Source organism: Castanea sativa, chromosome 6, assembly GCF_040712315.1.
Source record: "Castanea sativa cultivar Marrone di Chiusa Pesio chromosome 6, ASM4071231v1".
Lineage (NCBI taxonomy): Eukaryota > Viridiplantae > Streptophyta > Magnoliopsida > Fagales > Fagaceae > Castanea > Castanea sativa.
This window is the reverse complement of record NC_134018.1, coordinates 46,860,668-46,875,768: the sequence shown is the minus strand read 5'-3', so window position 1 is coordinate 46,875,768 and position 15,101 is coordinate 46,860,668. Positions and strand designations below refer to the sequence as shown.

The 15,101-nt window shown below is 36.0% G+C and overlaps 1 protein-coding gene across 2 annotated transcripts; it reads right to left on the bottom strand.

The window, feature by feature from the left end:
- Positions 1-1,638: 1,638 nt before the first annotated feature.
- On the bottom strand, positions 1,639-8,780 carry LOC142641164 (actin-related protein 5). Of its 2 annotated transcripts, XM_075815562.1 has the most exons (12): positions 8,572-8,780; positions 8,379-8,449; positions 7,782-7,906; positions 7,086-7,130; positions 6,393-6,495; positions 6,120-6,229; positions 5,671-5,780; positions 5,495-5,585; positions 4,976-5,419; positions 4,290-4,417; positions 2,461-2,800; positions 1,639-2,345 (listed from the first exon to the last, which is right to left on the bottom strand). In XM_075815562.1, the coding sequence occupies exons 1-12, from the start codon at positions 8,670-8,672 to the stop codon at positions 1,842-1,844; spliced, it is 2,172 nt and encodes a 723-aa protein (XP_075671677.1). In that variant the 5' UTR covers positions 8,673-8,780; the 3' UTR covers positions 1,639-1,841. The 2 variants fall into 2 exon arrangements, with proteins under 2 accessions (XP_075671677.1, XP_075671678.1); XM_075815563.1 differs by lacking the exons at positions 8,379-8,449; positions 8,572-8,780 and having other exon boundaries at positions 1,662-2,345; positions 6,393-6,500; positions 7,782-7,874.
- Positions 8,781-15,101: the final 6,321 nt, after the last annotated feature.

Here is a 15,101-nt window from a genome sequence, read left to right as displayed (position 1 = left end):
TTTTGCAACCACAAAAAAAAATTACTTTTTTCTATTTTACATACCCACTTTTACAAAACACCCACGTCAGTTTATCTATCATACACTCTATTTTATATAAATAATATTTTTTTATTCTGATTTTTTTATTATTATTTTTAAATAATAAAATACTTCTTATCTCACATGTCTCCTCTCCTCCCTTAAACTCTCCACCTCTCTCTTTTCCCTAACCCACAACCACAAACTTACAAATTTCCTCTAAGCTCGTAGCTTTGATCCATGGCTCGCATGAAGGAAAACTAAATCCAAGTATTTCATCACAACCAGGATATAAGAGCAACCACATCAGATGGTGCATAATTTTTTTATTCTGCTTTTATTATTATTTTTTAAAAATAATAAAATACTTCTTATCTCACACGTCTCCTCTCCTCCCTCAAACTCTCCACCTCTCTCTTTTCCCTAACCCACAAACTTACAGATTTCCTCTCATCCAAAGCCCACACACTTACAAATTTCCTCTAAGCTTGCTCTCACTTTGTCATCGACCTCTATACGTGACGATGGCGATGGGGCTACTCCATCTTCGTCGACAATACCATTGATGATGAGATTGTGTGGGGATTTTGTATGTGAAAGAACAGATTTGAGTAGCTCAAGTTCTCATATCAGATCTCTCTCTCACGATCGTCGAATCTCAAAGTTTTGAAGAAATCTCTCTCTGTCAAAGCTTTCATTGTTGGATCTCTCTCAACTGATTTCAAGCGTTTGGCCACCATTAAGTTGTGTTTGATTTTGATTTTGGGTTTGGGTTATGGGTTATGGGTTTTCAGTTGATGGTTTAATTTTGAGTTGATTAGGTTTGATTTTTGTTGTATTTTGAGTTTCCGTTATTTTAACGGGTTTTGGTGGTGGTGATTGGATAGTATTGGGTGAATGGTGGGATCTGCATTTTGGTGGTGGTGCTTTTGCAAGTTCTGTGAAATAGTGAGAGAACAAGCATCAAATGGACCTTTGCTGCTAGCAAGCATCAAACTCCACTGTAGCACTGATCAACAAGCATCAAACAGTCTATGCATTTTTGTGCGTCTCTGTGTTGGTTTGTCTATGTGGGTGTGTTTGTGTGGATGTATTTGTGTGTATCAAAGGAAGAAGATGATGAGGGAGAGAAGTTTGAGTTGGTTTTGCAATTGGAGAAGAGAGAAAAAAAGGAGCAAAATATGAAATTAATAAAATAATAGTATATATAGTTACAGTAATCGTGTATATATGAACAATTATTGTGGCAAATGTGTAAATATACACAATTTTAAAAGAACTGATGTGAAAAAAATTTGAAGTAAAATGTGTAAAATTTGTTGTCTTTTGTATTTTGTAAAGTTTTACATCCCCTAACGCAGATGTTCCAATGCAGATGCTCTAAGTATGCAGGAGAAACGCATTAGTTGCTGGCTTGCCTTTTGGCAGTCTCAAATCTCACTCAAGTTAAAGGCACACTCCTGCCTTTTAAGCTAGTATTAATTAACAGGTTTTGAAAACATTGGCCCACCCAAACACAAAAATCGAAGTTTACTTCCAAGGTTTTGAAATTCAGAGTTATATACACGCCAGCTCAGTAACTATGGGCCAGAGATTGAGAATCAAGTGGCAAAGTAATTATTTGCACAAACGCCAGAAGATCAGACAATGGATTGGGAATTAAATAAGAACAAGATCCCTGTATGCATCAATGCCTAACAGTGGCAAAAGACTTGAGGCAGAACCTCACTGACAGTTCAGAAGTTTAGTCTAGAATTGAATTGATTTAGTATCATTTAATGTGAAAGACAATATACATTAATGGACTGCGGCCAAATATATTATAATGTATACCGCAATTGATATCTGCGAAGCCAATCTTCACCCTTCTCATAATAATCTGTTCTACTGAAAGTTTGTGTCAGAAACTGTGGAGCAGTTGCATAAGCAGCAGCCCCACGCCATGCATCAAGTACTGGATCCGATGCTTTGACCACCCTTATAGGTGACCCGCATGGCCGAATCATCCGGGTTCCAGCTACCAAGCGTTTGCTCATACCAGGGAAAAGACAACTCCCACCAGTGATGAATATTGAATTGGTCAGTCTCTCCTCCACCTCTTGGCCCACAGGTGACAACCTCCTTATTGAGACACCAGTCATCTCATCTAGCCCTGCCTGATCCACAGCTATCCAGTTGGGACGAAATAAAATTTCAGGGCATCGGAACCTTTCAACCCCAAGAAGGATCTGGAAATCTTCCTTGGTGAGAGGACGTAATCGTGGTACTTCAACAGGTTGAGAGGTTACTATTTCTAACTTGGGAACAAATGTTGGATCTATTTCCTGCCACGGTATTGGTCCATTAAGACTTTTAGCTGAATTAGTTAACAAGACAAAGAAAAATAGGGTAGTTGCAGATATATAGTAGCACATGATTATTACGGAATGAAAAACTGACCTGGAGCCTTGAAGAGAGGCGAGCCATTTCTGCTTCATCCTGATCTGGTCCCTCATCATCATCATCGTTATCTTTACTCATCAGTTTGTAAAGTTGCCAATCTTCATCCCTGGCACCAAATGTATCCTCACCCTTCCCTCGATCAAAGGCTGCTGTAGTTAAGAGGCGCATCCTTTCCCTCTGGGCTGCATTCAATCTCTCACCACGACCAACACCACCAGAGAAATTATTTCCATTTGTATGGTTCCCATTAGTCTTAAGTCGTTTTCGCTGCTCAACTTTCTCAGAAAGATCTTTGTACTTAGCACGCAACTGCTCTAAATAAAGCTCTGGGTTCTCTCTACATCAAAAAGAAAGAGAAAAACAATGAACAGAGAGATCATATGCTCAAAGTATAGAAAATGAATTAAATGATTTCCCTAATAAGATCATCTGCAACACTATCATGTAATGAGTAAAGCAAGCATTCTTAAAACCTAAGGGGCTATTTGTTTTTTTTTTTTCATTACTCATCACTCCTCACTCAATTTTCGTTACTCATCACTTAAAATACCCCAATTTCCTAATCCCACCCGTTTGGCATATATTTTCAACTTTTCATCACTCAAATTTTTTTACTCTATGTGGGACCCATACCTAAGCAATGGTCAGAGATTGCTAATCTCCCACCATTTTCTTCACTGCACATTTCATTTTGCCGCAACCACAGCCATAGTTTAACACAAAAACTTCATTCATAGTTTAACCAAAGAAGTACAAACAACAAAAACTCTCAACAATTTATCACCACCTAAAGCAACTCATCACCCCAAATTCAAAACTTCATTCATACTTATTTATGATACACCACCAAATAATAAAAAATAAAAAATAAAAACGAGCTTCTAGATCAAAAACGAGCTTCCAACAGAGTTGTTCCTGGCGCCAACAACAGAGCTTCCAGATCAAAGAACGAGCTTCCAGATTGAATTGTTTCCAATCGTTTCCAACGGAGATCCGCCGTTGTTGTGGATGCCAATTTCGATGCTCCGGCCAAATTGAAGAACGAGTAAGATAGCAACGATGAGGAGAACGAGCGTGTGGCGGAGCTTTTCGGCATGTGATCGAAGATCGAGGCCGATGATCTCTCAGCTTGGGTTGGCGTGGGTCAACGTGTGAGTGACCAGTGGGAGAAGAACAAAAAGAACAAAAAAGAAAGAATAGAAAGAACACTAAATCGAAAGAAAGCAAAAAGAACGTTATGCATGTGAGTGGTTGGTGAGTATGAGCTTTTTGCTCTGAAGAAGAACAAAAAGAGGAACAGAAAAAAAGAAGAGAGAAAGAAAGAAAAGTGAAGGGGGAAAAAAAAAAAAAGAGATTGGTGGGATGAGAAGGGAAAGCTGACTTGACAAAACTAGTGAGTCCCATGTCTGAGTGTTTTATTACCAAAATACCATCATAACTCTATTTCCATAACTTGAAAACACCTAAAATGTGTTTTCAATTTCCATAACTCATCAGTCAAAAATCAGAAAACTGAATAATGGAAACAAAAACTGGAAACAATGCCAAACACACTTCTCAGCCGTGAGACCTACATCTTTTGAGTTATGGACGATGGAAACAGAGTTATAGGGGATGGAAACACAAAATCCAAACAGCCCCTAAGTGTTCATACTTGAATACAGATAGAGATGCTTTTCTTCCCCCTTAGTCCCTCCATTCTCCTAAAAAATTCCACTAAATTCAACTAAACAAATTCTTACTTTCACAACACAGGATTGCCCCTTTCTCATTAAATCTGAACACAATAAATCACATTAAAAGAAATTCCTAAGTTTGGCACATACAAGCGTTTTTCTTCATCTTGTTGATTTTTCCTTTCTCGTTCTAATTCTGATTCAAAGCGTTTCTGTTTAGCTCGCTGTCGGCCTTCAGACGTTGTTTTAAGAAACAACTGCCTCCTTTTTTCCTTAAGCTGTCAAGTGACGATAGCAAGGTGAAATTTTACTGTTAATGATGGGAAAATATATAAAAATAAATAAATAAGTAAATGAAGTCCCCTAGGGCGTGGGTATATAGAGTTGTTATTCAGCTGGTTTCCAAAACCAGGTTGGTTGCAACCTGAAGGTTGCATTATCATATCCATCAGAATTTTAGCATTCAAAATCAGAAAATTATAGAAGCAATGACCTAAGCGTTATAAATGTTAGGCTATGTACAAACTTCAGAACAACATATAAAGAACTTGCAGGCAGAGGTATCAGGTAATATGGCTACATAAATAGTTGTTTTTGACTTAATGTAGCGTATGTGTGCGTGTGTTACTTAATGTGGTTTATTAAAAGCACAATCAGTGGAAATTTCAAAACCACGAGGCATATGATCAGCCTTTGGCAAATGAGCAATACCTTACTGGTACTTCCTCCCCTATAATAATAGGATGGAGGGAGAAATCGTGGATTTAAGACCCACAGGATGCACGTGTAACTTACCAAAAAGAAAAAATGATCAGATATTTAATATAATAGAATACCTGCTCTGGTGTCAGCATGTTGTCAGGAATATTTATAAGAGGAAACCTTTCGTTTGTGGCAGGATCTGTCTTCTCCTCAGCTTCAGCTTGGTCACCCTTTGGTTCACCTTTTGCTTTCCGTAAAGATTGTGTGACTTTCTGAACAGCAGATTCTATCTCCTGCTTTGAGACATATCCAGTCTCTGATAGGAAAGAAGGAATATTATGCTCTTCCACATGTTCCAACTGCTGTAAAAGAAATTCCAAACCATGCAATTCATTTTCCAGTTCATTTATCCTAGATGACCTCTTTGCCTCGGCCATTTCTCTCAACCGTTGACCCTGTCTCTCCTTTATGGCTGCCTTTCTTGCAATCTCTTCTTCTGAAGGAGGCTCCTCAGTTGGTGGTGGAATCCATGGAAGCTGCCAACACCTGGTTTTATCTTCTGCTTCCTTGTCCCCTTTCTGTCATAAAAAAGGCTATAGTTAATTGTCTTATATTTAAAAGGAGAATGGGAGGAGAAAAGTTATGCACATTACCTGAAATAGCCGAACTTCTGAAAAATAATCTTGTGAGATATAACAATGCTCCATCTTCAGGTCTTCGACCTTCTCCCATGTAAACCTAGCCCTGTTGCATTTGAACAAGATAATCAGACATTTTGACAAGCAGTACTTACTTAATAGATTCAGAATCTTAATATTTTTGGACTTACATGTGCTGAGGGTATTTAAGCGAAAGTAGTTGCTTCAAATAATCAGTGATGTGGTATCCACCAATATTAGTTCGGCAGCTTCCTTTATAAACAGGCTCCCCATCAATAAACTGAATTGAAATGAAACACAATAATACACCAGTGTTGGTAATCTTAATTCCTTTTTCTCTCTTGTAACTAGTAAAGAAACTAGTAACACTACCACCAACAACGATGGCGATAATGATGCATGATGAGAAATATATACCAGAGTTAACAAGTAAAACTAACTCATCAATTATATACAATCATACAAAGCTGTTATATTTTATCCTAAGCATAGTTAAACATTTACTATATGAATCCTGGATATATATGTGTGTGTGTGTGTGTGTGTGTGTGTGTGTGTGTGTGTGTGCGTAAGATGTCAACTAATTGAATAAAGTAAATGAAAACACTGGAAACCATACCGGAATCACATGAGTTGTGGTAAATCCAGGACATAAAGCAAGACCATCTTTAGCACAAACCCCCAGTTGTTGATTATATTTATAGCTGAATGCAGCATCAACACCAAATGCTGAGATAGTGGAAAGAAAGACAGATTTCAGGAAAGAAGTACACAAATTAAAGAAGAAAGAGAGGACCAAAGCCAGAATGAAAGAATTTCAAAGGAGGTGAAAGGACATAGAAAATGTCCATTAAGGGCATTTAAAGTTTTATGTACTGGTTAGTGATATTACCTACAGATGGAACTCCATAAGTCTCAAAAAGAAGTTCTGCCATTTTACTTCGTGACTGAACAGGGTTGCATACACATTCTGTGATCAGGACAGGGTGATCAATCTGTTCTGCCCTCAAATGAACATAAAAAGAAGAAAGAGGTCTTGTGAGTATATTAACAAATACCTAAAACCTTACTTACACAATTCGAAGCATTTAGAATCAATAACCATGTCAGATGTGCAGAACAATGTACAAAATACAAAAACTGTGACTGCCATTAGCACCAACATTTTACATTCCACACTCTCTGTTTGATTCATGTCATTTCCAATGGTGTCCAAATGCCACAGATGACTAAATATGAATTTATTAAAACTAAAGTCCAAATTAATTTTACTTTGAAATTGTTTAAAAAAAATTATCCAGTAACCACCAACTTCATTTGAAAAATCCTAAAGGCAAACATCATAAAAGCAGACCACAAATTTTACCAAATTTAAAGGAAAAATACAATGTAAAATAAGAAGTCCAAAGAATCTGAATGTACAATTAATCTGACAGGCAACAACCACAGCCCTCAATGTTAACAGAGACCATGAGCACTATGGAAAACCACTGAGAATACCAATTAGATTGGTGACAAATAAGTCTTCTAACATGAAAATTCTAAAGCATCAATGTATGGAAAATATTTTCCATTTTCGTCATACCCGTGATCCATTTGCACCCAATCGATCAAAGGCGAAGTCAAGAATCTACAAAAACAAGGAAACATTTGTGAGGCTGTCGTTCTTAACATACATTCAAGCGCAGGCATGCACACGCGCATGCACGCACACACACAACTTAGTTAAAATGTGCTTTAGATCTTTTTGTTAATAATCAAAATATGCATTGGCATATTTGTGACTGAAAAGCATAACATGTCCAGCTTGTGAAAAAACATTAGAACCTTAATTTAAAAGGTTTTGAAATAGAATACTCCAAAACTTGTTACTGTGCTCCTCATATAAATCTCTCTCTCTCTCTCTTCTTTATAAGGTTTTCAATCAAAGATTGCCATGCTATGCTGTTGGGAGAATTTTGGAGAAAGAAAAAAAGATCCTGCCCAACTAAATTTAACATTCCAATGCGGATATTTCACAACTTACATGATGTAATGTGAATTGCAACAAGGTGCCAGAGTTTTGAAGTAACTCAATTTGTTTTCATATGTGTGTCTACAAGTTTTCTTATTAATTTGTTGTTTGCGTTATCATACAATTTTGGAGTTCCCATTAAATTAACCTGTCTAAAACAAGATCCATATATCCCAAGCTAGACAACTAAAATAGAACCATGTACTTATAATTATAAAAATATTTAGTAAAAATGAAAGAGTACAGGACAGAACAGAACAAGCTTACATATTCCATAATTTCAAATTGATAAACAACATTGCTATCGAAAGCTGAACGAGGCCCGGATCGAGTGCAATCAAAGTATCTCAAAAGTGCAGGATCATGGTCACCAACAATAGTAACAGTTTCACCTGCATCACAATCCAAAACCCCAGTTTAAATCAAATCAGTTTTTACGGTTGGGATAGAATGCAAGTAAAGACTCAGTTTTTACTTTCTTTTTCTGCCACATTCTCAGGAGCCAACCAGAACTTAAAAGAACCAAAAATAAAAATAAAAAACTTGTCCAAAACCCCAATTTAAAATCAGTTTGTTATAGCTAATGAAGACCCCTCAATTCAGTTTTTATGGTGGGAATAGAATGCAAGAAAAGGCTCAATTTTTACTTTCTTTTCTGCCACATTGTCAAGAGCCAAGCAGAACCTAAGAGCCCAAAAAAAAGGGGTCCAAAATCCCAAATTAAAATCAGTTTGTTACTGCTCATGGAGACCCATCAAGTCAATTTTCATGGTGACAATAGACAGCAAGTAAAGGCTCAATTTTTGTTTAACTTTCTGCCACTTTCTCAGGAACCAAACAAAAACTAAGTACACAAAAGAGTACCAGTAGCTTTATGGCGTGGCCTCTGAACAATGTTACGGAAAATAACACGAGGCTCAGCCTCTCCAGCCCATCTACAAATATTCACAAGCAAACATTAAAACACTTTTTTTTCCAATTATCAAAAAAAAAAAAAAAACACAGAAACACAGAGAAACCCTAATGAGAATGATAGAGAACAGTTAGAGAGACCCACCCGATGCGGAAATAGGAAGCGCCATTGTCGATGACGATTGGAGTGGTTGAAGGGAAGAGATGGTAATCGGATTGCCTTTCAATTTTCGAAATGAAAGGCATTTTTTTTTTTTTTGAATTGGGGAATTAGGGTTTCGTTCTTTATAGAGAATGCGTGCCCTAGCTAAAGCTCGAAGCGACTGTGAGAGAGAGAGAGAGAGGCTGTGACTCTCTCACCCAAAGTCCAGCACGATGGTACAAGCAACATGCTACGGCTCTGGATGGACCGGGTTACTTGGACCGCCAACCCGGTCGGTTTGAATTTTACAGGCCGGCCCTTAGGCCATTGCCTAAGGGCCTTAATATAAAAAATATATGCCCCAAAATTTTTTAATTAATTTTATTTTTTATTGTTTAAGTGAGCTCTCCCACCTCAACTAGAAGGCCCTGAATTTGTGAGATCGTTGAAATTCAACTCATTTGAAATCTTAGATTGTTTAAGAAAAAATAGTAGTAGCAAATGAGTATACAGAATTATCATTGACGATCAATTTTCTATTTGGATTTTAGATTTTAATCTTTTATAAGTAGTTGTCATAAATAGTAGTGGTAGTAGTAGTATATATATATATAATCGAAAACTATGAAACTCTCACAATTTTTCACATGTTAGCACAATATTCAATTAAAATTATCATTTTATTTAAATAAAATTATTTTTATTTAGTTCAAACTTAACAATGAGTGAAACTCTATCTTACTAACAAGTTCAACTTAAACTCAAACTTATCATTATCATTTTTTAAAAACAAAATTATTTTTGTTTAATCCAAACTGAATTAGAAGTGAAATTCTATCTTTCTAAACTTAATAAGGAGTGAAACTTTATCTCTCTAAGAGCACTTGCAGCAGTGAAGCTAAATAGCTATATAGCTATTTTAGCTCCACTAAAACACCAAAAAGAAGCATGCAGTAGTGGAGCTAAATCTTTTTTTTTTTAACTCATTGCTACAGTGCACATCTATAGATAGATGTGCACTATTCATGAGAGCTAAAAAAAATTAATTTTTTATTTTGAGTTCACATTACTTTTTTTTATTGTGGTGTATTTATTGTAGTGAGATGTATTATTTTATTGTGGTAGATATATTATTTTATTGTGATGTTTATATTATTTTATTGTGTTGAAAGCTAAAATAGATCCACTGCTGCAGCATGTGTGTAGGTAAAATAGATAAAGTAATTTTTGGTAAAGCTAAATTGCTAAATTTTTAGCTCAACTGCTGTGAATGCTCTAACAAGTCCAACTTAAACTCAAACTCATCATTATCATTTTTTTAAACAAAATTATTTTTGTTTAATCCAAACTTAATAAGGAGTAACACTCTATCTTTGTAATAGGTTCAACTTAAACTTAAACTCAAACATTGATAATTTATCTCCAAATTTGTGAGGTTAATCATGAACACTATAAAAAGCAAAGCAAACCCCAAATTTTTTTTAAAGCCGAGTAAATGTATGAGCTCTTCTTATGTTGTTTTCTTCTCCTCTACTTTGTTAATATATATATATATATATATATATATATAATTATATATATATGTTTTTTCATGTATTTTTTAAAAAGTAATTTTCGTACATGAACCATCAAACTCTCTTTAATTGTTTTTTACAAGTCCAACTTAAACGCAAACTTATCATTATCATTTTTTTAAAACAAAATTATTTTTGTTTAATCCAAACTTAATAATGAGTAAAACTTTATCTCTCTAACAAGCTCAACTTAAACTTAAATTCAAACATTGATAATTTATCTTCAAATTTGTGAAGTTAATCATGAACACTATAAAAGCAAAGCAAACCCCCTTCTTTTTTTTTTTTAAAGCCAAGTAGAGGTATGAGTTCTTCTTATGTTATTTTCTTCTCTTCTACTTTGTTAAAAAAATATTTTTTTTAATGATTATTCATGTATTTTGTACGTTTTTAGACCCCCAGATTAACCTAGTTATTTAGCTAAGTGATTAACTCTTAGATCAAAAGATCTAAACACTAGGTCCATTATTCAGATCTAGGTTAAAACAAGAAAATCATATCATATAAAGCAGCGGAAAATATAAAGAATACAAAGATTTGATGACCCAGGAAAACCAAATGGGTAAAAAACTTGGGAATGATTTAACCTAACTATCCTCAAGGTAAAACAAGATCCACTATGAAAGAATTGAAGTTTTACAATAGCGACTTAGACCATTAACATCCTATTGCTACCTCGAGTACAAAACTTACTACCACAACCACGTGACAGCTCTAAGTCCACGAACTACTTCTTTCTCAGATCCACAGCATCCACATGTATACCACTTGTTTTTCTTTAAGCTCTTTATGCAGCAACTGAAACGATCATCAAGTTCTTGACATAAATCTTGATCTTGATAATCCTAAGTGTGTATGAAGGTAAACACCTCTAAATCTCACAAGAGATTCATCACACATCACAAACAAAAAGACTCTAGAGAGTTTTTGGGTACAAAACCCTAGATCTACAAAAGAGGCACAATATGCACTCTAATTTCTCTCTCTAAAAAACCTCTAAAAACGTGTTTAGAGTTTCCTTTATATACTAGAAGAAGTAGATCTGAAACCCTAATCTTTTTTGGGCTTGAACTACTGTTGGACCAAACTTAAAATTCTGTAGACCCGTATTTCGATCGATAGAGCCTGTCTTTCGATTGGTAGAGCTTGTCTTTCGATCAATCGAACCAGGCAGATTCTGAACTTTTCTTTATGCAACTTGTATATTCTTAAACCTTGACTTGTATCACCTTGAGAATTGTCTAATAGAACTTATAGACTTTAAGATCTATACCTAGACAAGTTTGTGTTCACGATTTACCAATTGTTCTAAACTTTTAGAACCTAACATATTTTTAAAAAAGTAATTTGCGTACATGAACCACCAAACTTTCTTTAGCTGTTTTTTACAAGATAATAAAGCTTACAACAATTGAAATTATTTTTTTGAATGTAACTGATAGGCCAAGAATATATTGACCCCTTTAGTAAATTAATCAATTAATTAGCCAAGTTAATTAATTAGATTCAATTACATGCAATAAGCGTGGTAGCACAAACAAATCACCAACTAAGTTAAATGCAACAGAAAATAAATTTAACACTGGTGATTTGTTCACAAATGGAAAAAACACCAAGGCAAAATCCCACCGGGTAAATTTAAAGTCACCACTTCCGAGAATCTACTATTATAAAAATAAGTAGTTACAAGTAAAAGGAATCCTAGTACCTATTACCAACCTACAGTTGAACTCTTACCCCAATACCCAATTGGACTTGTGATGTAATGACAATCTCTCCTTTCAATACACGGCTCCCAGTACGTGACTAACTAATCGATGCATAGATTCAAGTACGTGACTAACACACCAACTTGAGAAAGATGTTAGCTGCAAAGTTCTTTAGTTCATCCAACGATGAAGATCAAGAAGCTCCTTGGTTACAAAACCCTTGGTGCAAAGACGCAGTAACTTCTACAAAGAATATAATGAACTAGGGCAAATTGTCTCTGGTCACAATATGCATAAATAATCACCTTGCATCTCTTGAGATGACCCTTAAAATAATTCTTATATATGTCTATGGTTGTGAGAAAAGAAACCTTACACAAATACACTTGGATATGCGTGAATTCATATTTGAAAATCTGAATTTCGTAGTTCTCGACAGATGCAACTTCTGTCGAGCATCACCATTAAATCTCGATAGATATGATCTGTTGAGATATCTGTCGAGCTTTAATGAACAACACTTCTTCATTTGTTTCTTGGACAGACTTGCATAGTTTTAACACTTGACTTGAACTCTTGTTCCTTGAAGTACTAAACACATCCTAAATCTACCTAGTTACAAGTAAAGTACCTTTTGTTAAAAGATTAGCCAATTTACATAACATATGTCTCTAACATTATCCATATATGTCCTAATAATCTCTCCATTTGGCAATCCGTGACAAAACCACAACAAACAAATGAATTATGAGAGAAGTCTTAAATCACTAAACTCATAACCACTTTTTGAATACAATAAAATCTAACCCTAATACAAACTGTTGAAAAACTTTGCAAGAAGAGAGTTCATGGCATGATAAATTTTCACAACCTGTCTTTCTAAAATACTTTAAACAAAACTCATCAAGGCATCTTAGTGTGAAACAGAAATAAAGGATTGCATAAATAAAGAAACATGTGTATAAAGAGAGAAAAGAAACAACACATAGAGAGATAGGTGAAAAACAACATACATCATCATATATATAAATGAAAATAAATACAATGAATGTCATAAATAAATGGTCACAAGGTCAGTGTACAAGAGGATAATGTAACTATAGATAAAGAAAATAAAAGTACATAAAATTCTCACGACATCCCTTAAAATATAGACACTCCCCCTAATAAAAATGTCTTATACTAACTCTCCCCCTAAGTAGAAGACTACTCTCATCCAAAACTACTCCCCATTTTTGTCACAAATGACAAAGGGCAAGTCACTGAGAGGATGTCATCTTGACATCATCAAAAGAGCTAGCATCCTTATCACCATCATCATCACTACCATCCTCATTTGCCGAAGCCTCTAGAGAGGGAGATGGAGAAGAAGCGATGAAACTGCCAAGGCGAGCCTGTCGTCGTGTTATACGACCGACATGAGTGTTCACCTGATACAACTCAGTAGAAAAAATGTCAAGGTGAGCATCCATATGCTGAAACTACGCCATGATGGCCTCCAAGATCACATCACTGGACGAGGAAGAGGGAGCGGAGGTGGAAGGACCAGCAGGAGTTACAGGATCAGGAGTCACCACACGCGGCCTCTTAGGTCGAATCTAAGCCTTACTTCGTTGAATAGTACCAACATCAATGGCACCCATAATGGGGAAGAGAGGAGGGGTATCATGAATCTCAACGGAAAAGTGTCGAAGGATACGCATGATAGCAAAAGGAAAGATGAGCTTATCACGTGTAGTCATATCCTGATAAACATCGATGACCAATGTGATGAAGTGAGAAGGGAAGTCTATAGAGAAATCCTCCATTAGAGCAAAAAGGAAACTAGCACGAGGCTCAGTGATGGAGTTATAGTGAGACAGTGGAGTAAGAGTAAATGTCATCATCATATTAAGGAACCTCAGACCTTTTGCAAAGCCTGAGCATGAGGTGTTTAGCTTACCACCCCATATGGAAGGAGTCTCGCAAAAGTGAGAGATGAGTTCGTCTCTATACACAGCCCAGAGACGATCACAACTAAGGTAGTTATGATGCACTACCCTAGGTATATGTAGTACCTCGGATATAAGATCTGGGGTAACTACGATACATGTACCTCGAATGAACGTAACAAACAGAGGCACAGAGGTATCGACGCCGTGTATATTGGAGTAAAACTCCTGTATAATCACAACAGGACATCTCAAAGGACTCTCATAGAGAGAAGCCCAACCCCGAGTTCGAATAATGGCGGGGAGATAAGTGTCGGAAAAGTCCGACAGAATGACTTGGCGTTCTGAATGAACGCCGCGTCGCTGAAAGCTCTCTAAGAGGTCCTTTTGGGCCTTCTCATCATGGAACCGAACGTGAAAAGGGGGAAGAGCAGAAGAAGAAGACCCAGAACCACGAAAAGAGTTCTGAGCCGAGGTAGATTTGCGTTGTTTGGGTGCCATAGCCCAGTCTATCCAAGAGAGAGAGAGAGAAGAAATATGAAACACATCACAACCAGAACAAATAGAAGGAAAAGAAAGGGTACGTATGCATAAAATATGCATGAACATGTGACGTGCAAACATAAATACATCATGGGTAAAACCTAGGGGTGGCAAAATTTGACACGACCCGTGAACCCGACACGACACGACACGAAATTAGCAGGTCATGGGTTGAGACTTAACGGGTTCGTGTCATATTCGGGTTGACACGGCTAACCCGTTTAATAAATGGGTTGGGTTAGTGTTGAACACATAGAACCCGTTTGACCCGTCTGACCCGTTTAATTAAATGATATTTTGCCAATATACCCTTCAAACTCTTGGTATATAAACTTATTAGTTGTTGTGATTTATTTTCTTTGACATATTGTGATTAATTATTTGTGATATTGTGATATGTTTTAATTTTGAATGATTCTTTGTGATGCAGTTACTCGTTAGTTCTGAATTTTATATTAAAAATATTTATTTGTTTGTTTTTTCATTAATTATTATTTTTCATTTTGATAAAAGCTGATAAACAGGTCGACACGACTGACCCGTTTAATAAATGGGTCGTGTTAGAGTTGAGGAATCTTGACCCGTTTAATAAACATGTCGGGTTAGTGTTGACCTATGTAGTTGAATACTCATGACTTGACACGACACGAACTCGACACGCGAACTCGAATTGCCACCCCTAGTAAAACCCAATCCAAACCTACCAACACACATAAAAAATAATCAATCATACATCTAAATGCATGAAACATTGTTAAAATGTAAGGAATATGAAA

What these genes read in the sequence shown, in the direction of transcription:
- LOC142641164 (XM_075815562.1), bottom strand. Translation starts at nt 8,672, where the DNA reads ATGCCTTTCATTTCGAAAATTGAAAGGCAATCCGATTACCATCTCTTC. An exon ending in GCTTCCTATTTCCGCATCGG is followed by an intron (nt 8,450 to 8,571) that starts GTGGGTCTCTCT and finishes GAATATTTGTAG; the next exon opens with ATGGGCTGGAGAGGCTGAGC. An exon ending in TTATGGAGTTCCATCTGTAG is followed by an intron (nt 6,230 to 6,392) that starts GTAATATCACTA and finishes CCACTATCTCAG; the next exon opens with CATTTGGTGTTGATGCTGCA.